This window comes from Balearica regulorum, chromosome Z, assembly GCF_011004875.1.
Source record: "Balearica regulorum gibbericeps isolate bBalReg1 chromosome Z, bBalReg1.pri, whole genome shotgun sequence".
NCBI classification, from domain to species: domain Eukaryota; kingdom Metazoa; phylum Chordata; class Aves; order Gruiformes; family Gruidae; genus Balearica; species Balearica regulorum.
Window position 1 is genome coordinate 72634699 of NC_046220.1, and position 22340 is coordinate 72657038.

At 43.6% G+C, this 22340-nt stretch overlaps 1 protein-coding gene across 1 annotated transcript in view; it reads right to left on the bottom strand.

The window, feature by feature from the left end:
• The window catches only part of EGFLAM (EGF like, fibronectin type III and laminin G domains), a 73492-nt gene extending 51978 nt beyond the window's left edge, over nucleotides 1-21514 (bottom strand). Inside the window, exons 1-3 of the mRNA XM_075740432.1 lie at nucleotides 21207-21514; nucleotides 2691-2800; nucleotides 811-894 (exon numbers count right to left, since the gene is read on the bottom strand). Coding sequence (XP_075596547.1) covers nucleotides 811-894; nucleotides 2691-2800; nucleotides 21207-21321 — 309 coding nt within the window. The 5' untranslated portion in view covers nucleotides 21322-21514. The remainder of the gene's footprint in view (nucleotides 1-810; nucleotides 895-2690; nucleotides 2801-21206) is intronic.
• Between the last annotated feature and the right edge of the window lie 826 nt (nucleotides 21515-22340).

Sequence of the window (22340 nt, forward strand, 5' to 3'; positions counted from 1 at the left end):
TAAAACCATCCAGAAGCATGGAGGAATTGCTTTCATGTCAGCACTAATTGCTCAGCCATGCAGCAGAAGAGGATGGGTGCTGGTCATTCGTGAATGGAAAAGGGAGGGGAAATTGGACAGAAAAAGGGAAAGGGGAAAGAGAAAGGGAGAGTGAAATAAAGCACAGTAAGAAAGCAAAGGAGCAATAAAAGGAAAAACAGAACTAAAGGAAAGGGGCAATATGGGAAGCAAGGAGGAAAAGTAGTGCTTTCAAGAACAAAAAAAACAGAAGTTGAGGGAATCTTCTAGGAGATGGACTGGCACAACTGCAACTAAAGCAGCAGTATTAAACTTGAAATTCTGTATTTCAGGAGGCCACAGTCTTAGAGACAAAAACACACTGAAAGCTGTGTATCCTTTAACTCACTCACTTACCTGTCAGACACTGCAATGCACATACACTGATATTGCAACTCTGATTGTGCATAGAATCATGCAATTCCCCTTCCATATGTGGAAGTGCACAGAAAATGCATATTAAAAACTAAAAGTTCTATTTTAGTACATGCCAAAGGTCAGTACAAGGAAGACGCAAGCAAGTCCCAATAGTTTTACATGCTAAACTAGTCAGACAACAAGGAACAAAAATGTATCACACCACCCGGATTACAGAAAAAAATTGTGATTTCCTTTTGCTCAATACCCAAAGTATTGGGTATGGGGCTTGGATCGTCAGCCTAATTCACAAACCAGCAGCAAGTAGACAGTTGCAAGTTCCCATTTGCAAGCTCCTCTCTGGTGCTCTGACTGTTGACGAAAAAAACTACTCACCATGCTAAGCATATCCAAACTCAGGGGAACATCGTGTGAGAGCTGTTTAACTGCTTTGTCATCTTCAACCTCTGAGTAAAAGACCTTGGAAAGAAGATATAGTCAAGCTGCTTATAGCTGTAACGCAATGCTTCAGAATGACTTAAAAAGTGCATTGTTATCACACTGTGGACAGCATTGAGCCTATGATCCCCTACCTTTTCAAAAGCATGAAAAGGTAATGCCCTCTAACATTGCCTTCATATTTCTTACAAGTTGTCAGTATGACCAAAGGACACCATCTTACAGTGTATATGCTGAACTGAGGTGAAACACAGTCTAGCTTTCGGGGAAGACTTGAACTGACAACTTTAATTATGCATCATTTGGCCGTGGTCAGCTTGGACAGCTGAAGATTTAGCACTATCAATGCTGTTTGTCATTGGTTTTACCAGCATGCCACACATGAGCTCAAGGCTTAAAAATAAACTGGGGCTTGGATGCTTGATGTACGGCACGAACAGTGAAAACTATTTATGATTTGTGTCTACAAAGTATTGCAACTGTTTGAAAAACATCACGACCCATAGAAAAGCCACTTACTGCACCTCTGTTTTCACACAGAAGAACAGACCCAACAACACACAGCCTGGCTAAGGCAGGCTCTGGACGCAGCAAGTGATTCTTGGTGTCCTAGACAACAAGCACTTTCATAACAATAAAAACAGTCCTGCAGCTGGGCTGCATTAATATCATTTACAAGATCATAGGATGAAGTGGCGTGTGTACCAGAGATACCTGTTTCAGGGAATTTTCTCACTCTTTTAGCATACATTAATAATAAAAGTAATCAGAAGTTTTCTGCTTCCCACCTTTTTACATAAAACTGAATTTTGGATTATTTTTTCTGGAAATTTCAAATCCTTCCACAGAAAATGCTAACAAAAACAACTGCTATTTTTTGTTGCTGTTGTTAAAGGAGAAACCAACCATTTCTAGTAGATATCCCACATCTTTGATGCTAATTCCCTGCTGACTAACTTCCATTTTGGGACCAAGTTCCATTGCCATGGAACATCTGTTAAAGCAATACCTAATAAACATGTATAAGTGGCAGATTAGTGCTCATTGGTTTTCTGCCTGCACTCTAAAACACAGTACCACATTTAAGCTAGCCACTACACTTTGCCCAACAGGCAGAAGGTAGCATGGCTGAGGCTTGGAGAGGGTTAGAGCCTCCCCTACAAAATTGTTGGATAAAACAGGAAAATCACCCGACTTCTTTAAGGAAAATTCACCACAGGCTTAGGAAGGCATAAAAAAAGAAGTGTCTTTTCATATTTATGGCTGTGGCTGGGCTCCCATGGATGCCATGCAGTACAGTATCTATCGGGGAAGAGAAACCATGAAACTCTCCTTCCCCTGTACCTGCTGCCACTCTGGGAAGGTTCGGAGGTGTAGTTTGGAAAAGCTATTCCTGCTAAAGCAATCCCTAGGCTGGAAGTATGAGTCTAAGGATCTCAACAGCCCTGAAATCAACATGGATCTCCCCTCACCTGCACAGTGTAATATGGACCTGCTCCACTCTGCTGTTTTATCAGCTGCAGAGAGCACCGAGACCCTTGCATGAAAACCGCAACAGAAAAGCAATCTATATCCACTACAGGCCCTTGGCATCCAACCCAAATTCCCATCATAGCCTGTTTCTGAAACATGAACTGCTTGTTTCTTAAAGTTACAGCTTAATCCATTCCAGCCCACTGTCCCTTGACTGCGTTCTGGGTAATGGCACAATCTGCTATGAGCGTGGGCTCTCCTGCTTCCTTCGCCATGCCATGTGCGTAGTCTGAGACCATGTAGGGTACTGCAAGCCTCTACTAGGAGCATAGAGGATCGCTTACCGTATATCCCGTGATGGTGCTCGCATGCTGCTTTGGCATCCTCCATTGCACGCTGAATGCTGTGCAGTTCAGTGAATCCAGCAGTATGTCAAGAGGAGGCCCCAGCCTATCTGCTCAAAGCAAAATGACATTGTATAAGAAGCCATAGGACATAAAACTTCTCCTTTAACCACTCAGCAGGTATGGTTTTGAAGAAGAATAGATGTGCACTGCCCTTGTTCCAAACTGTCAAACATAATCCACTACTCAGATTTGACTGGGGTGCCCCTTTTCCCTCTCCAACTCTGCCCTCCAAGGCAGCGGTGGGATACCAGGAGGAAGGGGGCAAAGGTGGACATCGCCTCTCTCAGTGGCAAGGAGCTGTTGATCAACTCAGGACACCTCATGGACACCTTCAGCCTCACCATCACTGCCTTCCCCAGGCTTCGCAGAAGCATGCTGGTGTGAGGAAAACCAAACCAAACCCAAAACGTGCCTCGTATTCAGCCCTTTTCTGCTTTGGTACAGGCCAAGAGGTCCCCCATTCACCACTGGCCTCTGCAAACTCAATTCCTTCATGACAGCTATGGATAGGAAGGGCAATGATTTAAGTAAGAAGCAAGTTTAGCCTGATGAGGAGAGCACAAAGGACCCCTCAGCTCCCACCTGCCCCTCTCCGGATGCAGGCTATGGTGATGGGATCTCTCGCCATCACACTTTCAGTGCTGCCATGATCAGCCCTGTCTCTCACCAGCTGCAGTGGGAGGAGGGCATTTTTATATGGCTATACTGGTCTGACAGCACTTATCTGTCACTTTCTTTTGGTGGCTGGTATTTCAGTACAATGGCTAATTCAACTACAGCAAATAAAAAAGGCTGAAGAAGGAAACCCTGAGATCCACATCTCTAGTAACATGTTATCAACCGCATTTATTGCTTGAGAAAGAGGCAGGTGGAGGAGTGTGTCTGCTCTAATCCTGACAAGATTTTTAACATAACTTCCCCAAACCACCATCATCAGTGCTCTTGAAATAAAACCCACTTAACAAACAACTGTAACAGAGAACTGATTCAGACACTTTAAAAACAACTTCTTTTTTTTTCAAGGCAACAGTTTTATTATACTTAGTCTTTTGCATGCCCTTACCTATGAAAATTTTTAGTAAAGGCTAAGGAAACCTTTTTACTCCCCCCTTTTTTCCCAGTAGCTCTGACAAAATATCAAGTGAAAACAAGCTACTGTACAGGTTATTTCTAGATGTGAAGCAAGCCTACATCACTACATTTGTCACTTCCACCAACATATTTGATTTGAAGCTAAATACAAAACTTAACAGTTTACAAACTCTGCACAGTGTCAATCAGCACCAACACGTGAGTATTTAAAACAAGAGCAGAACTGATATTCTGGTCCTTTTCAAACTGACCCTGTGTTTTCCCACTGTTAGGAAACTTTTTGGCTTATGTTTCTTAATTTGAGTGAGCAAGTGTGGCCAGTCAGGGTCCACACCTCTTGGTTAACACCAATGACTTTGATTTCCTGGCCCTTTTATCTATTTCTCTTCAATGCTAAAAGAAATCCTGGGCAGTACTAGATGCAATCATGAAAAGAGAAATATATAAATGAGGTTTAGGAGACCCTAACTTCTTTCACCATTCAGTTACTGTGACTGAAGCGGCTTCAGCCATTTTTACTCCAAAAAATTCCCAGCAGACTGTCTCCTGGGCAAGGCTGTACAGGAACTGCATCTGATGGGCTCCTCACCAAGAACTTCGTATTTTTTTCCCTTTTATTATTGAAACAACACAGCAGGGGATAAGAAAACTAATACACCTTCAGAAAAAGGGACTACCTATTGTATGCTAGAGGTCTGTATTTTCTACGCACCCCAAGGATCTCGCTTATCCATTCCACTTGAAAGATATTCTGAAGACTAACGCACTATTAGAACATCCCCGAGAAGTTCATGTAGCTGTAACATGACATTGTTACAATTAAACATTAGAGACAGAAAACATACTTGGGGTCTACCTGCATGAACTGTCCTCATCCCCTGCAATGATCTAATCTGAATTAATGGGAGCACACACAACAATTACAGTCTGCCCTGACAGGCTCCTACTCTGTAAACACAAGCCAACAGCTGGATTCCCAGTTCCCCTCCCAGCCTGTCATGTTTCCCAGAGGATAAACAGGGAGCTCCAATCCCCTCCCAGCCCCTTTCCAGGGACACCACCAGCATGTCCCTTCCCCTAGCTGCCAGGGAAGGGGCATGGGGAGCAGCTGAGCACATCCTAAATGGATCTTCAAGTAAACAAATAACCACCCAGTCTTTGGGCAATGCAGTTGAGCAACCAGCAGGCTTTTATTCCTGAGATGCCAGAAACTAGGACCCAAATACAGGGACATCCACACATCCATACTGTCTGTACAGTCTGCGGCAAAGGTCCAGACTCCCAGGAAAGCCTACCTGGAAAGCTCTGGAGAATAGCACAGCTCACAGACCATATCTGTAAGTCAGTACAGACATCTTTTGGGAAGGAAGGGAGTTCAGCCATATGGATAAGAGCCAAACCATGCCGTGCTACTTGCTCTCTGGGCCCTCACCCATTCTATTAGTCTCATGGATGTCTGCTTGATTCAGGGGCTCTGAGCACAGCAGGGTACCTCCTCTCGTGCTCACATCAAACCCTGTGTTCACCAGTAGCTGGACCATACACTGCCACGTAACACCTGCTACCGAAAGAAGAGACAGGGAAGAGCAGCCAGGGCTGGGGTATCCCTGTCTGCTTAAGCAGTATTTCATATTCAGAAAACACATTTCCAATCTTCATAACACCCAGTGAGGCAGATTAGTATTAGAGCTGCATCAGCAGTAAAGGAAAAAGAATACTTCCCTAAACGTTCACTCTTAACATATTTGTGCCATCCTTGTATTATTTTCTCAGGCTCTGTGAGACAAGTTTGGTGAGGACATAGTTGCCGAAATAAAAAATTTTAACCAGCAATGACAGATACTCATATAAGGCAGCCTTCCAATTCATATTCTAAGTGCACAATAGGCCAATAAAATTATTTACAGAAAGTATTTGGTGAATAATTTGGACAACAAATAAATTTGAAAAAAGTGCAATCCATTTGCTGACTATCTACAAACAGAGAAGAAACATCTGTTTAATAAGGAGCCATGCCATGAATTATTCACACAGCCATACTAAACACTACTATCTCCAGTTTGCAGATGATGAAAGAGACACAGAGAGCCAAATACTGACCTCAGTTACACCGGCCTCTAAATTGTCAATGGAGGAGTAAATACAAACTTAAGCCAGGGAAAATGAGTGCAAGGAGCCACAGAGGTCTATATTTCTATCCTCCTTGTTTAATTCTCCCTAGAAGTCAGGGAATTCAGCAACAAAGACGGTGGCAGGAGGTGTGCTTGGGAACCTAGCACCTAGCGCTGCCTTTGCGAGCAGCCTCAGACCGCTCAGCAGTCAAACGGTGGTTTGGGGAGTGTGCAGCATCTTCTGCTCACCGTGCCGCTGCATCCTGTCCTCCCCATGACAAAACCACGCGACAAGTAGGCACGTGGTGCTGCCTCCTGTTTAAAACGGGAGCCAAGAGGAAAAGGAAAGCCTGGTCCAGCCCTGCCCCATGCACAGAGTTATTTCTTGGGGAGGATAGAGGACAAGGCAGAGAGGAGCATCTCATGCATCATGGTGGTCCCCACAGCCCTCTGCTGTCACCGCTCCTGATCTTGCAGCGTACTGATGTGCATCAGGGGATTCAGAGTCTCTTCTGGTTGCCAGAGTCTGAATTTCACGCAACTTGGCAGGAAGTAAAAAATGTCCATTTTTGGACTGAACTTTCCCTTTGCAACCATGACAAAGTGACTGTGCAATCTGACACAAGCAGTGTTTATGCCACTGAGATGCAGGAGATGTCATGGCTTTGAAACAGTCGTGCTGCAGCACAGTATCAAAGCGGTTTGTCAGCTGATCACAACTGTTGCAATATATATCACTGTTTTACTAACAAACTGTTTTGAGATAAATGTGCGTTCGAGGTATTTTGCAAGATTTTACATTATGTATTAGGCACACTAAAAACTTGTCTAAACATTTATGTTTTTATGTCAAAGGTCATGTTTAGACTACAAAAAATAAAAATAATTTTCAAAGGTAAACTCCTTGGGTATTTGTAGTTCCTCCTACAATTCAGGTCAGAAACACCTCTCTTTTCAAAATTCAGCATGAAATCTCCGTTAATCTGGTAGCATCATGCACAGTGCACAACCACAGCGGAGCCTGCTCCCCTCTGCAGGTTGGAACCTGCAGACAAAGGAGGTGCAATATATCTACTACTTGTACATACTCTGAAGATCTGCCTCAGTGATGATCCCACCCGCAAATGTCCTCTGCAGTTAGCTCTGGTGAATACCTAAGAAGGCATGGAGATCAGCTCTGATCATAAAGAACAAAGAAACAATTTATATAAAAAGTAAAATTAAACATATTTTGTACAAACACAGTCATTCTCCTTTCTTGTCTGTCAGGCACAGAAAATTCCATATTGTCCAATATGCTTTGATGAAACTGGTAATGGAAGCAATGGATTTTGGCCCCATGCAAAGAAGCCAGTAATCAAGGGGGAGCACTCTTGCACGTATTATGACTATACATTGTAAAAATATATCAAATACAAGAAGTTAATGAGGATTCAGCTGTAGATAAACAATATTGAGCTGACAATGCTGTATTTATTTTTCTGCTTACAGCTATTTTGTTTCTTGTTTATAGACCTCTTTGGTTCTGTACTTCTGAAAATACACAAAAACTGCTAAGCCAGTGAAGAAGTCACCAAGCAAGCTCTCCACGTGAGCTGAAGAATATATGAGCCCTCTCCCTAGGATGCAGTTAATTTCACCATTTTTAAATAATTACCATTATTTAAATTTTTGCTTCACAAAAGCAAGTCAAATGAAAAATGATAAAAAAACTTCTCCCGTCGATACAAGTGTCTTTTCCATTGTGGCTCCCACTTCCGCACACAACAGCCTCCACCCATAAATTAACCCCCACTGGCTGCCATCAGGGTGGCCACAGGCAAAGTGCCTCCTGGGAACGGTCCCCAGCCTGGGCCAGTCAATGATGTACCAGTGTCTCGGGATGCTCCTAGCCATCACTGAACACACCAGCTGAGATGTCACTTCCACATCTACGCTTGCGATTTTAAGCAGAGTTACCTTGGCTGCCTAATGGGAACACTTCAAATTAATCCACCCACTGCTCCCAGCCTAACATGCTGGCCTCGTGCAGAGTTCAGGAGCAACCACTTCAGCAGGGTGCTCTACTCCAGCTACTGCAAGAAAACTGCTCATGCAGACACAGGCAAGTTCTTCCTTCCTTCCAGTCATGAAGTGACCCCAAAATCTTACTACAGTGATGAACAGTTATGAGAAAAAAATACAACTTCATAACAAACACATTTCTTATATGCACAAGCTTCATATCTGAAGTGCTTTGGATAAATTGGATAAAGCTTGTCATAGTTCATACTACTATTTTAGAGGAAATTTCAAAATTTATTTTGATTTTAAATTAGATGAAAATAATACTGTCTGAAAACAGTATTTTTAAAAATATTCATGAATCTGAAAGGATTTGGGTTGGAAAATTTTCTTTTAGAATTTTAATTGTATTTTGCATTTCATATTCTCTTTCCTTTTTAGATGTTTATGCTGTTTCAAGGTATGCAGGTAGTCACAGGTACTTACAGGTCCTGAAATAATATACAAATAATTCACTGATACAATCCACATGCAATAATATGGTAATTCATTTAAGGGAAAACAGATGGTTAATTTCATCGTTACTAGTTTGTGGTTTGGAAAATTAAAATCTTTACACTACATATTCTGTACTACTATTAATGATAGGGCATAGGCCAAAAAAATGAGATAACCATTTCATTATTTTACTAAACCTCTGTAGGTAATCACTAAGAGATACTGACTGTAGGACTCCTCATTTTCCAGGTTAATGTGTCTCCTATTTGTGTCCCATGAAACAAGAGAAATTTGTTGGTGAAGTGTCAGCTGTCAATACTAACATGTCACAATATGAGGAAATAGGAATAAAAAAACTCATGAAAGACAATTCAAACTAACTCTAAACTGAAGTTTTCAGAAGAAAACATTTTCCAGAAAGAGAAGTTCCTTTGGATTTCTTTCATTTCAAACATTACTTAATTCAGTTGACTAATTCATCAAAAATGCCAGAGTTTTATTGAAATGGCATTTTATCATTGAAAAAGCTATTTTCAAGAAAAAAGTCTGTCCATTCCTAGAGGGGAAACAAAGTGTGTTATGGCCGATTCACTCTATCACTGAAATATTGGTGAAATTCTCATTTGTAAAACAATAAACAGCAATAGTGTCTGTTGTTTCCCTTCTTTTTACAGACTGAACGAGATCATGCAAACACCACGGTGAAATGAAGACAGCATGACAAATTGAAAAAAGGTCAGGAAATCCTAAATGAAAAAAAAATGTGCTATCTTTTAATCTCTTTGAAGTATTTTCCAGCTCCCACTGCCCAGCAGTGGTACATAAGAGAGCAAGAATCTCCCAGCTGCAACAACTACAAAGGATGATGACATGAAACTGGAAAATGTCAGCTGCTTTCTCCTGATCCTGCACTCTGAGTAGCGACATCAACATGGAAAACATCAAAAAAATGGAGACATCTTGACAGTTTTTGCTCCGAATGAGTCACCTACCACTGCCAGTGCACGGATCCCGACAAGAGGAAATCCACGGGATCGCCTGCACACTGCCACAGTGAGCACTGGCGCAGAGACTACAGGTAGTATGACACTACGGAGGCATCACGGTTTTTGACCCAGACCATGGTGCACAAACCTTTGGAGAGACTAACCTGATCTCAGTCAGTGCCTTAAAAATATTGTAATTAAAAAACCCACAAAAACCTCCACATTATAATAATAGCAGTCTTGGACCCACGTGATGTTTTTCCGAGGCAGTATATAGCATCTGCTGTCTGCCCCAGGTACATCTAAGGTGACAGCCGTCAGGGTATTTATAGCCCAAGGAAGAGGAATGAAGGAGGCAAAGCTCAGAACTTAAGCCACAGTGCAACACAGCGAATCTCATTAAAAACAAACAGGCACAATGTCAGTGGCGACTTTGTCGCGGCTTTTCCTGCTTTGCCTTGGCCCTGCAGATCATGGAGGAGAAGGGTAGACATGGGAAGCCCCACTCCCCTCCCCACACTCCTCCCTGGAGCAAGGCTGTGCTCCCGGGAAGGCAGAGAAGGGAAAGAGAGAGGAGGGGAGTTCTGCACAGTGCACAGTGACTTCCAGCTGTGAGAAGGAAAAGCAGAAACTGATTTTTAAATATATTTTTAAAGAAAAATACTTCTAGCTGTGGATGGTTATGCCCTCGAACTGCTTTTGGGGAATTCCTGGTGCCGAAGGTTACTAAAATCAAGGGGCACCATTATCTCTGAGCAAAGGTCTAGTTTATACCTGTTGTGCCTTTGTCAAGAGGAACAGACTTGGCAATCTCTGGATAACTCTTACAGGCTTATGTTTTTAATAATTACTGACCAAAGGCCAGTCTGACTAACACAGATGCATACACTGTACCTGCATCTGAGATAACTCGGTGAAGTATTTCTCCTAAGGGAAGCGCTTTCTGCTTCCAGTACAAATGTAGTATAGAAGCCTGTAAAAAGTCCCACCAAGACACTCCACCTACATAACCTGAGGTGCATTCCTGGAAGCCTGGGCCAAAATCTAGTGCTTGCGCCCCTAAAAGCAGGCTTGTGCTTCGGCTGTCAAACCCCCAGTGCTGACGCATGGCTGCCCTAAGTCCTGATGTCTCCGCAGAACCTTGGCCTGGCAGAGGAAAATGGTAGCCAGGTCCCTACTCCCGGAGAGTGGGAAGCACTGAGGCTCACCTCTCCCTGCTCCAGCCTACTGTCTGCTTGAATGCAAAGCTCAACATTTTTCCTGGCTTGGGATTTCCTGGCTGGGCTCAGATCTGCCTTGTCCCTGCGGATGCATACAGCAGCCCGTGGGCTGTGGTTGGCCTTGCCTGCTGCTGGTCCTGCCTGCTGCCAGGGCTCTGCCTGCCCTGCTGCTGCCTGCCTTCTCATCAACTGCTTCATCAGTTTTCAAATAACTTTAAAAAAATGTGTCTGGGAGGTTTAAATTAAGCATTAGAAAGTAGCTGAAATCAAGCAACAGCATGATAGCATGTCTGTGCAATAGACTTTAATAATCACTACGACGGGCTGGGTGAGAACCATCATGCCAATTGCATCCCCTGGCATCCCCTCCAACCCCGTCTCCCTCCGTGGCTTTCTGTACTGGGACCACACTGGGAACTGCAATCAATTCAAAAGCCACTCAGCTGATGGGCAGCAGCAGCAGCGGCTTGCCAGCCAGGCACCCCCGCAGGTTTGCACGTGCTGCCCGGGTGAGACAGATCCAGTGAGCCGCAGGGGAAACTCTGCGCCCAAGGAAAATCGAGTCATCTAGAGGTGCAGTTTCATCCTACCACTGAGCAAAAGCAGCAGGTCACTGCCAGTGGCAAGGGCAAGGTCTCACACCTTCTCCTGCCCTGCCACATTCCCATTTCTCCATCCTTCTGCCTCCAGGCATTTCCCTCCACCTTCCTACCCCAGGGCTTCTCCCTCCCCTTTTCCACTGATTTTGGTGTCATCTAAGAGAATTCAACCCACTTCCACCAGGAAAAAAAAAAAAAAGTGTTGTTCTCTTTTCTCTGGTAGATTACGCATCTGAGGTACTAGGAAGCACGGATATCGGAGGAGCTCCAGAAAACATGGCACTCCAAACACTATCAGAAACAGAAACAGGAAAATACTAACAAAGTTGACTGCACAGTGCTTAAAGCATGGTCTCATAACAGAGAGTGTCCACTCATAACTTGAGTCTTAGGCATTATTGATGAAAATAAACTCTACTAAGCAGGCTATTACTGTTCTGAAATGAAATCATAAAACTAAAGATAACAGCCTGCTAAATTTTCTGAGCGTTTATAACATGGGTAAAATACATAAGAGAACCACATATGAAAGACTTTGCATTTATTATTAAAAATACAGCTTCATTATACAGATTATATATATAAAAAAATAAATAAAAAGGGCAGTTAAACTGTAAAAATGTCAAATAAATAACTTGCAAATTTGTTTTCCCAACAATCAGTATCACTTATTGGTATATTTTTCAGGTGTTTGCTATCCAAAGCTTATTATCTACAATGGGAACCGTGGCAGAATTGCTCATGCTACTTGAAAAATGTTCTCCTTGATGCGTCTTAATTTCTTTGCTTATATCAACTACAGATTTCTCTCTCACTGCTACACAATACAAAACTGAGCTGTTAAAGAAATAGTTTCATTGGTATAAGAAACAAAATTGCAGGGGAGCTTCTGGAAAAGTGGTCAGATAGAGAAACCTGACAATCATACATGCATTACGGACACACACACAAAAAAACATTAAAGTGTAAAGAGGACAAAGCTGACCATGTGACAAGCAACAAATGTGCAGGGTAAGGACAGGACACGGAGCATCTTGGGTTTCCACAATCCCTACAAGTCCTGAGTAATTGTTTTGAAGCTCATTATTGGCAGACACAAACAATCTGGTCATGCCCCACAGAGTACCACATGAATAAATGTGTGGGTTGGTTATCCCCGAGGTTACGGCACAGGCCTCATATGGCTACGCCACCTTGAATGGTAGCAACCTCCCACCGAACATCTTTGTATTGATCTCAACTGAAGTAAACACACGCTTCTCTGTAGAAAACAGAGCAGTTGGTGCAGTTGGTGTTTTCCCTCTATGACAGGATGGAGGACAGCTCGAAGGAAGCTAAACACGAGAGCTGAAACAGACATTTTCAAGAGATACTTGTGACACTTTGCAAAATCACAGAGAGGGTGAGGTTGGAAGACACCTCTGGAGATGACCTAGTCCAAACCCCTGCTCAAAGCAGGCTCAGCTGCAGCAGGTTGGTGTTCAGTCACTCTCACAGTAAAAAAAGTTTTTCCTTACGTTTAAATGGAATTTCCTGTGTTTCAGTTGGTGCCCATTGCCTCCAGTGCTGTCACAGAGCACCACTGAGAAGAGCCTGGCTCCATCGTCATTAATCCCCCCATCAGATATTTATATACATCGTTCAGATCCCCGAGTCTTTTACTGTCCAGGCTGAACTGTTCCTCTCAGCCTCTCTTCGTAACAGAGATGCTCCAGTTCTTTAACCATCTCTGTGGTCCTTTGCCGGACTCATTCCAGTACGTCCATGTCTCCTCTTGTACTGAGCAGCCCAGAACTGGACCCAGTACTCCAGATGTGTCTCACCAGTGCTCAGTAGAGAGGAAGGATCACCTCCCTCGACCTGCTGGCAACACTTCTAATGCAGCCCAGGATGCTGCTGACCTTTTTGCTGCAAGGGTACATCCACCAAGGATGCCGCTGCACAGTGATCCTAAGACGACTGGAGAAACCAGCTCAATTGCAACTGTGATTTTATTAAATCAGTCAGGGAGGAAATCTGGCATCTTCTCAAGGAGCAGGAAATTCTTCTCCGACTCAGTTCCTCCATAAGAAACAGGATAATTTCACTATCTTCTGCAGTAAGCAAGTCTCTCCATTCACCAGCAGTGTCAGCAAAAATCACAGAGGAAATTTTTTGTCTCTATTAAGTGACTAAAATAGATGTGTTTTTTAAACCTGAATCCCTGCACTAATTTAGTATGGCATATGGCAGTGTATCCAAAGAGCCAGTAACAAGAAGCAGGACGTGAAAGCTGGAAGAATGACTGGGAGGGATGAAACCTTCTTCACTGCAAGAGACAGTAAGACATGGAAATATATCTCAGCATAAAGACCAAATACATAAGGGAACAAACAGCGAATGACCTAGGCACCGTTACGATGTCCACAAAGCTAGTATCTAATACTCTTTAATCCTCTGAAAGCGTTCCCTGCTCCACCATCACATTGGCTTCTGCAGCTTGCAGAGTCCAACCCTTTGGCCCCAGCCCCTACCAGGGCTGCCTCACCATGCAAGCCATGCCTTTCTCTTGGCATCAGCTGGTTCAAATGGCTCTTTTCTTCTTTCTGCCCATTTTAGGTGCTGTCTAGTCCTTTGTCCAGAAGCGACTGGAAGAACACCTTATATTCTGCAGGTTTCTTCTTTCATCCTCTGATGAGTCCACAGACATAAATGGTTTGAAGGCTCTTATCTGAGCCTACTTAGTCCTTTAGCACATATATGGAGAGAGCTGCAATTCTTGACTGTATACTTCACCATACCATAGTGCTGCCATTAGACTATTCAATGAAGATGAGAACAGTGGCAACCTGCACGCAACAGGTTCATGTGGGAACAGGAATGTCATGGAACGAGAATGGGAACTAAAAATGCCAGCAGGACATTGGTCTCTGTGTATGGCTGGAGTACCAGCTGCAAGGCCACCATCTCTGTAAACAGTCAACTTCATAAAAAGCCTGCATATTTTTAGAATCATGTTGCCTTCTCCTGTGATTATCTAGAAAGCAGAATATGAAACAGAGGACTCATTTCTGTTCCAGGTAGCAAATTCTGGTTTCTGCTATCTCTAATTATACCACAAAAGTTTTGGTCCTAGACACTTACTTTCCATCATTTGCAGTCTGACAGGTTTTGTTCATGTTTTTTTCCTAAAATGATCTTCTATTTGAAATTTCTCATGCATGAAAGAATTTAACTTGAGTGAAATTCTCTGTAATCTTTGCCCTTAGGATTTTTTTCAGATTTTTGAGCAACAAAAAGCCAGTCTTCATTTAAAACTTTATACGTGCAATAATGCCTCTGACACATCAGAAGAATCGGAATGATTTCTGTATTTGAACGCAGCATGCTCAACATTCACAACATGCTTATTTTCCCTTATTTTAGAAAGATGATTCAAATTGCAAGTTCCAAATGTACACAGGTGTTGATATTTGACTGTACCATCATTTTCACAGGTGCCAGCAATTTTAAATTACTTTGAAAATTGAGAGAGGTGTGAAGAATAATCTGGTTTGGGATTCTTCCAGCCTCAGAGAGCGTTCTGTGTGAGTTACACCAGTCTGACTGTTTCCACAGGGAAACTCAGAACCACTCAGTGCCCACTTCTTAGAAGAACTTCTTTTAACACAACTGTTATCTGCACTGTTATTTAGAAAGTGTGTATTAACTACAAGGTTAATATATATATAAGTGGAAAGACACCCCATCACCACTTGGTGATACACCGAGAAAGTCAGGTGCAAAATATGTTAGCACCTGCATGTGGTTTATCTTAAAAATGACCCAGGATAACTTTTGGCAATACTTGAATGAAAGAGCTTTTTAAGAAAACAAAGCTGGTGTATTTTGACCATCCGATTACATGGCCAGCAAGTCACTAACAGAAGAAAAGGATTCTTCCACAGCCTTATAGCTGTCCTTTTCCTTTTGAATAAGAGGTTTCCTGGGTCAGTATTGTGCAGATTTCTCTTTCATTGGAGGCCAAAATCCTGAGTAGCTTTCCTTACTCCTGGGTGTAGTTACAGTGCTCTCAGTAGAAGAACTGGTGTGAAATTGGTGTATTTCACACAATACACTTCTCACCTGGACAGTTTTATGGATCATCACACACCACATCATTACCTAGTTTTGAGTTAGTTACCTGGTTGTGATGGAGCTCCCCCCACTAAGCCTACAATTTTCAGTGGCTTATGCCCTCCTGAAGCAGTTACTTTCAAAGATGAATTCGGCTGTGCTTGTTCTCAGCTCAGCAACTCTGAAAAGTCTGAAAAAACAATGTTGATCTTTTGTTGTGGTTTGGATGTTCACATTGTATGAAATAAATTTGGGTTTCATGTGTAAGCATCTTCACTAAAAATAAAAAATAAAAGGAAATAAAATCTTGCCTGTTCTTACCCAAAAGTATTTCCTTTCAGTTGGAATTAATTATGAAGAACAGGTTTTTGGCTTTGATTTGTGGGGTTTTTTTGATAGATCATTTGTTTGCACAGAAAACCATTAGGAGATTTTATTCAATATCACATAGCTAACATAGTCTCCTGTGTGCCTGTGGTTTAGAAAGCCTTTTATTACATGATCACAGACCACTGTTGCACATTCACTGATAAATATATGATTGTACACTCTTTAATATATGAAATAATAAAGTCTGCAAAGGCCCCTTCATGGTAATGTACTGAGATTACAGGCATCTTTTATATATTTTAATAACTTTTTAATATGAGAAAAACTTTCTATAACCATTTATTTTAGTGTTTCACTTCATTGTGGTGGAAAAGCTGAGAAAAGGTCCTGTAAGTCCTGTTTTGAGTCTCCATCATGAAGCAACAATGCTAGGCACCTTTTTTTTTTCTTTTATTTCAGTAAGACCACATTAAAGGGATATAATCAGAATCAGGTATAAGGTTGAGTTCCAACATAAGCATGATCTGAGGAACGGGAAATTCCCAAGTATGCTGTCAGCTAATTGATGAGACTGTGGGGCACCAAAGAGAACTCATCCACTGAAACTTTCCATTTTAAGACAACAGGGTACTCTCCTGCTCCTCTGGATGTCTTTTAGGTGACTGACACTCAGAATCCCTGCCATTAAGAAGGTGAATCGGATCATCGGATGTGCTCACTCCTAACGAGCTGTACACAGTACACAGTGCTGTGTCCTGCCTAGTCCAGTGACACTGTGCATCTGCCAGAGAAAAAGAGGGAGCTTTTTCTGCAAGACACGCTGGAAGATATGGAGGCATTAACCCATGTATCATTACTAAGGTAACATTTAGCAGCCTTGACTAAAATTGGGGTACAGCTGTGCTGGGCACTCTACAGAAGTCCTATTACTGTCTAATGCAGCATGGTTGGACACGGATAAAAGCACAAAACCACTCTAACCCCATTTTGAAAACTGAAAATCTGTCCTGGGAAGGACTGGCAAACCCTCAAAGCAAGTCTGTGACAGCCTCAGGACAAAAAGATTTCCCAAGGCTCATTCTAGTGCCTTAACTCTGAAACAACCCCTCTTCTCCAGAGCATCACTGGGAACCTCAGTATCTGGTATAGGGATAGTTCCACCAATTTTAAAAAATCTCTTGGCTATTTTTACCTTTCTGAACACTGGTGGAAGTCTGTATAGTAGCTTTAGAGGGGGTATTGGCAAAATGGTGCCCAAGAAACATTTCCCAAGTTTTCTTTTATAGAGGAAGATAGCGATTTCAGGATGGAAAGGACACAACACATTTTGCTGTAAGACTAACTAGAATTGGAAAACATACTTCAAAATGCGTGATTAACAGTGACATACTAAGTAACATGCTCAAGTGCAATAATTCAGTGCATTCCTGTTGCTGCCCCAGAGGATATTGGGGAATGCTCATATCTGCGCGAGGTGGTGATGGGTTTGATGAGTGCTGGCAGGATTTACCAGAGCATGGACCCCAGAGGTATGAAAGCAAGTCCAATCAAAATGAAAATGTCACACAACGTTGTGACACAACTTACACCCACACGTGATAAACGGCAAATACATATATAATTAGTGCTAGGCTGATTCTATTGGCGTTGAAGACATAGAACAGTGTGGTTTGATAGCCTGTGTTTTGACCTACGTCTGAAACAATAAAAGAATGATATTAATCTTCCCCCAAATAAATTATTCACATCTTCTTTATTAGTTTTAGCTCACAGATACACACCGTCTCTGCCAGCTCTGCAGCCCTCGTGTTAGGAATCATTCAGCTTCAGACTCATTCCTTTTCTCAGACACTTCACATTCAGCAGCAGATCAACCTCACCCTTGCACATTTTACATGTGGGATTTATTATGACAGTGAATTACAACTCATTCTATTGTTGTTCCAAAAAAAATTGTAATATTTTAGAACTCAAATAAGCACCTTCTTTCTCAAAGACTGCTACATTTTCCATATATGTAGGTCTGATTTTCAGAGTAGTTCGGCCTATTTTGATACCTAAATAGAGCTAGAGTTTCAAAAGTGTTCCATATCCAGCAGCTCTTATTATAGCCAGATTTTCTAAAGAATTCAAGTATCGCAGTGCCAAGTTCTTTGGAAAAAAAAGTAATATACTGTAGTGCTGACCAGGGATCTGGGCTCTTTTGAAAATCTGGCCCTGGTATTGAGCACTACACTCTTGCAAACTCTTCAGACTTTAACTGGTCTGATTCCTCCAGAATTTACTCACAAAGCCAGTGATGTCTACTGTTAGGGCCATCTGGGAAATAGATATAATACAAGACCAATTCTTTGTATTAGTTGGCAAGCATAATAAAAACAAAATAATAAAAATAAGATTCCTAAGCATCAGATATTAATATTTTATTTTCTCCGTGCAGGCAAACTCAACAGTTCTAACATTCTACAGGGCATTAGAACTTTACACTCCGTTACTAACAAAGTAACAATGCAATATAGTGCAACAACTTCATGCCATGAACATCCATGGGAAATCAGCTACGTGGTTGGCTCTTTCCCCTATAATCCTTTAAAATCACAGAACCATTAAAATTCAATATTACTGTGTTTATATTAGTAGTAGTATTACACATTGGGGGCTAGGTTTAGGCTTTCCAGCCTTCAACCAGTTGACTGAAACTTGAAACAGAAGCGGTGGAAATCTGTGTCTCTGCAGAAGGCAAAGGGAAGAAAACAACGTGAAAGCAGCAGCATGAGTGCCAACTTCTGGGAGTACAAGATTTAGAGAATCCCAGCCTAATCTGTTCCTAACTACGCTATCCACCACACAGTGTCTAAGGATTTGTTTTAAGCTCTTCCCAAAGTGTCTGTCATCCTATTTCCTTGTCTCCAGCAAATGTATCATGTAACCGTAAATAAATGTTCAAACGAGTTAAGCAGTCATCAGGATGTTTCGAATTTGAGTACAACAGCTTTTTTTCCCTGAAGTTTAAGAAGTTGTGTTTGTGGCCATTTTACTATATACTTTATTTTTAGCTTCACAGACAGATTTCTCATTCAGCTGCTTTCTTGGGATTACAGAATTGATCCTTGTAAGGTTAGCCCTAAATGAAAAACTTGGAAAAATGGCCATGCATTTGACTATCTTTTTTTTCCTTTTGACCCACAGAACCTCCCAGTCAGCTCCTGTTATTGAAGATGAACTGGTTTTATCACTTCTCTCTCAATACAACCTTTTGCTTTCACCTAGGTTACAATTCCTGTACAAGTCTCACTTCTATTGCTATTAAAAGGGCAATATAAAAAAAAAAAAAATCTTAAAGAACTTTTTGACTATCTTATCTCTTCTTCAACCACCACTTTTGGATGTGTGAGTAAATGAGAGTTCCTTTCCGCTCTTAATCCACCCAGCATGTGATATGCTGCAGAACAAGGCAGAGATGTGACCTATGTGGAAATATACCTGTTCTCAGTGTTTTGACAGCAACATTTCACAGTAGGGACCCAGCCACGGGATTCTTGGAAGACCGAAATTTCAATAGCCCTTGGCAAAATGCAGATGGGATTTAAATCACATACTGCTGCACATAAACTGCCTAGGGAATTCCCTCTTCAATTCTTGCTACAAGTGGATTTTCAAATGTTTGCACAGATTTTGAAAAAATTGTTCCCATATAAAACTGGCTACTTCTTATACAGCAAAAGAAGTAGAAAAGGAATGACTGAATCAGTGAACCTGAAATAACATAAGTTATAAAAAAGTGAACATAAATTATGTAGCTAACAAAAGTAAGGTAAACATAATGTTAGCATATTAATCCATCCCCTCCACAATACTACAAACAATTTGTTTCCAAGCTTTGAACTGTTTTAATTTAATGCACAGAAAGACATTTCCCCTAGGTCTGTCATTCTACCATCATTAGGTGAAACAAGTATGCTGGTATGGTAGAGGAATCTTTAAAAATGTATACGCATTTCCATCCCCAAATTCATATATCTAGTATTTTAACACAAGCTACTAATCATCTCATTCACAACTACTGTCTGCCTAATTTCCTCAAGTACTTAATGGCAGCTATTATGATAACCAAGGATCATGGGACTAGATCCCTAAGAGACAAGGTCAGACCAGTAAAATTAGCCATCTGTTCATAAGGGCTTTAAGCTCAGCCTGTATTTAAGTATTAAGTTTCCAACTGTACAGGCATTTGTTTTTTTCTCACAAGAGCAACAGAGTGCACAATACTGATTCTAAAAAACAGCAATACAAATCTTGTAACACCGTGGGATGTATACAAAAAGGGTCTGAAGCTGCAAACACTTTGTGAGCTGAAGCAGAATTTATTAAACTTGTTATGTTTTCCATTGATCTGATTGTGGTGAACTCCGTGATAAAAATCAGTGTTGGCATCAAAGACTCCAGGATAGTTCCAGTGTTTGAGACAGTGCTGGGCATCAGTATTTTCTCTTAGCATCGTAGTTTTTGCAGAATGTAAAACTTCTCCATGCTCTGTGTCCCATCTCACTGTTTACATTTTACCTTACGCTTTCATATGCTGCGGACTGCAAGGGCTGTAAAAGCTGCTTTTTAACTTTCAACCATTAAGGACCACATACCACCTTGATCAACATGCAAAACCCTGCAACAGCCGTGGGAACTCTCCTGCAAGTCACAGGTAACCTTCAGACAGAAGCAGGACCTTGAAGCACCCCACATTATGCTTGGTAAAGAACAACCACATTTTTTGCTGAAATTATTGCTTCCCTAGCCATTTTTCTTCCACATTTACTACTCTATGTCTTACATTATTTGCTACCACACACATAAATGTCACAGCCAAAGCACAGCCTTGCCATCAGAAAACCTGACTGGTACAAGAGGTTCACCTGGCTCCTAACCCTGCTCACGCAGCATCGCAGGTTACAGGCTCCAGGGAAAAGGGATAAAATTTTTGTCAATTCCTTCCGCAGCAGCAGCAGTCGGGTCTTGGTCTGTAACTTGAGCGAACCAATCGGCATCGGGTGCAAAACGCCAGAGAAAATGGATTGCACGCCGATTCCGCAACTTCATTGCTTCCCCGGGCACCCTCTCCCACCCGCGGGTGGGAGGACAAAGCAGGGGCTTGCAGGGAAAGGCGGGGAGCGGCGCCCGCCCCTCCGGGGCACCCCGGCAGCCCTCGTTAGGGGCTCGGTCCGTCCGGAGCTCACGGAGGAGCTGATTTCACACGGCAGCGCCGCGACCTCATCCCAAGCGCCAGCAGCCGCCCGAGAAGCGTCCGGCGGCGGGCACTGTCCCGCCACGGCTGCCCGGCCGGCGGAGCTCCCCCCCCCCCCCCCCCCCCACGGCCCCGCTGGAGTCTCAACCCGCTGCGGCAAACGCCAGTTTTCAAGCGACGCGAAACTTTGCTTGGTGCAAGCGCGGCACTGAAAGGGCATCTGTCTCCCCACCCGGGGAACAGCCCCCCGCACCCGCCGGGCACCGCCGCCCGCCCTACCTTGCCGGCGGGGAATGCTCCTCCGCGGCGGCACCGCGCACCCGATGCACGAAGCCAGGAGCAGCAGCGAGGCGAGGCAGTGGCAGCGGCGGTGGCAGCGACCCGGCACCTCCATGTGCGCCGCGTTCCCCCCGCCGCCGCCCGAGCAGCGGAGATGGGGGCCGGTGGCCGCGGGCGAGGGGCGCCGCCGCCGCGCGTCCCCTCTGGGCAGCAGCCGGGCGGGCAGCGGGGCTGGGGCCGGCGCGGAGCGGAGCGGCGAGGCTTGTATTCGCGCCGAGCGAGGACGGGGGAGGGAAGGAAGGCAAGAGGGGAGGAGGTTGGGTCCGGCCCTTTGATGGGATTATCACCGCCCGTGGGGCGGCCACGGCGGCGCTGGGCACGGCTTGGCACCTCCCCCGCGGGCCGTCGGGCCGCAGCCCCCGGCCGGGCCCTGACCGAGGGGTCGGGGCGTGCCCTGTCGGGTGTCCCCACTGCGGGCCGTGCCCCCTTGGCGGGCCGGCCCTGCCCGCGGGGTGAACACCCGGGACCGCCCCGGACACCGTGGGGCGATGTGTCACCCCTTCTTCGGCGGGGACCCCCTGCTCATCCCTGCCCTCCCACTGCGCAAGGGGATGTCCTCAGGTCCCTCCCGTCCTGCAGGACCGCAACTCGGCCGCTCCTCTCCTCAGGGGTCATGGGCGTTGACACTTGGGGTTCATGGTGTTTTCCTTTTTTCCCTGGTTTCCCTAGGAGGGACGGGGCTGAAGCGGCAGCCAAGTGCTGGGGCAAAGGCGAATCTAGGGAGAGGATTCAGTGAGGAAATTGTTGCTGAATTAAGAGGATAAATTAAGTTTAATCCCCACAGACGGAGGCTGAGACCTATCCAGCCACTCAGACTAATACCGAAACCCGGGTGGAGATTAGAGGGGATGGGGAGGGCTGGGGAAGGAAGGCAAGGGGAAGCTGCAGAGATTGAGCATCCCACGAAAAGACAGGAAGGAATGAGCAATAAGGAGTCTAAAACATCCCTTCAGAGCAGTATAGCATTGGTGGGACAAAAGACCAAATCTGTTTGGTCCAGTACCCTGTCTTTGAAATTTAACAGACAGAGGAAGGTGCAAGAAACTTCGTATTAGGCAGATGTAGGATTATATG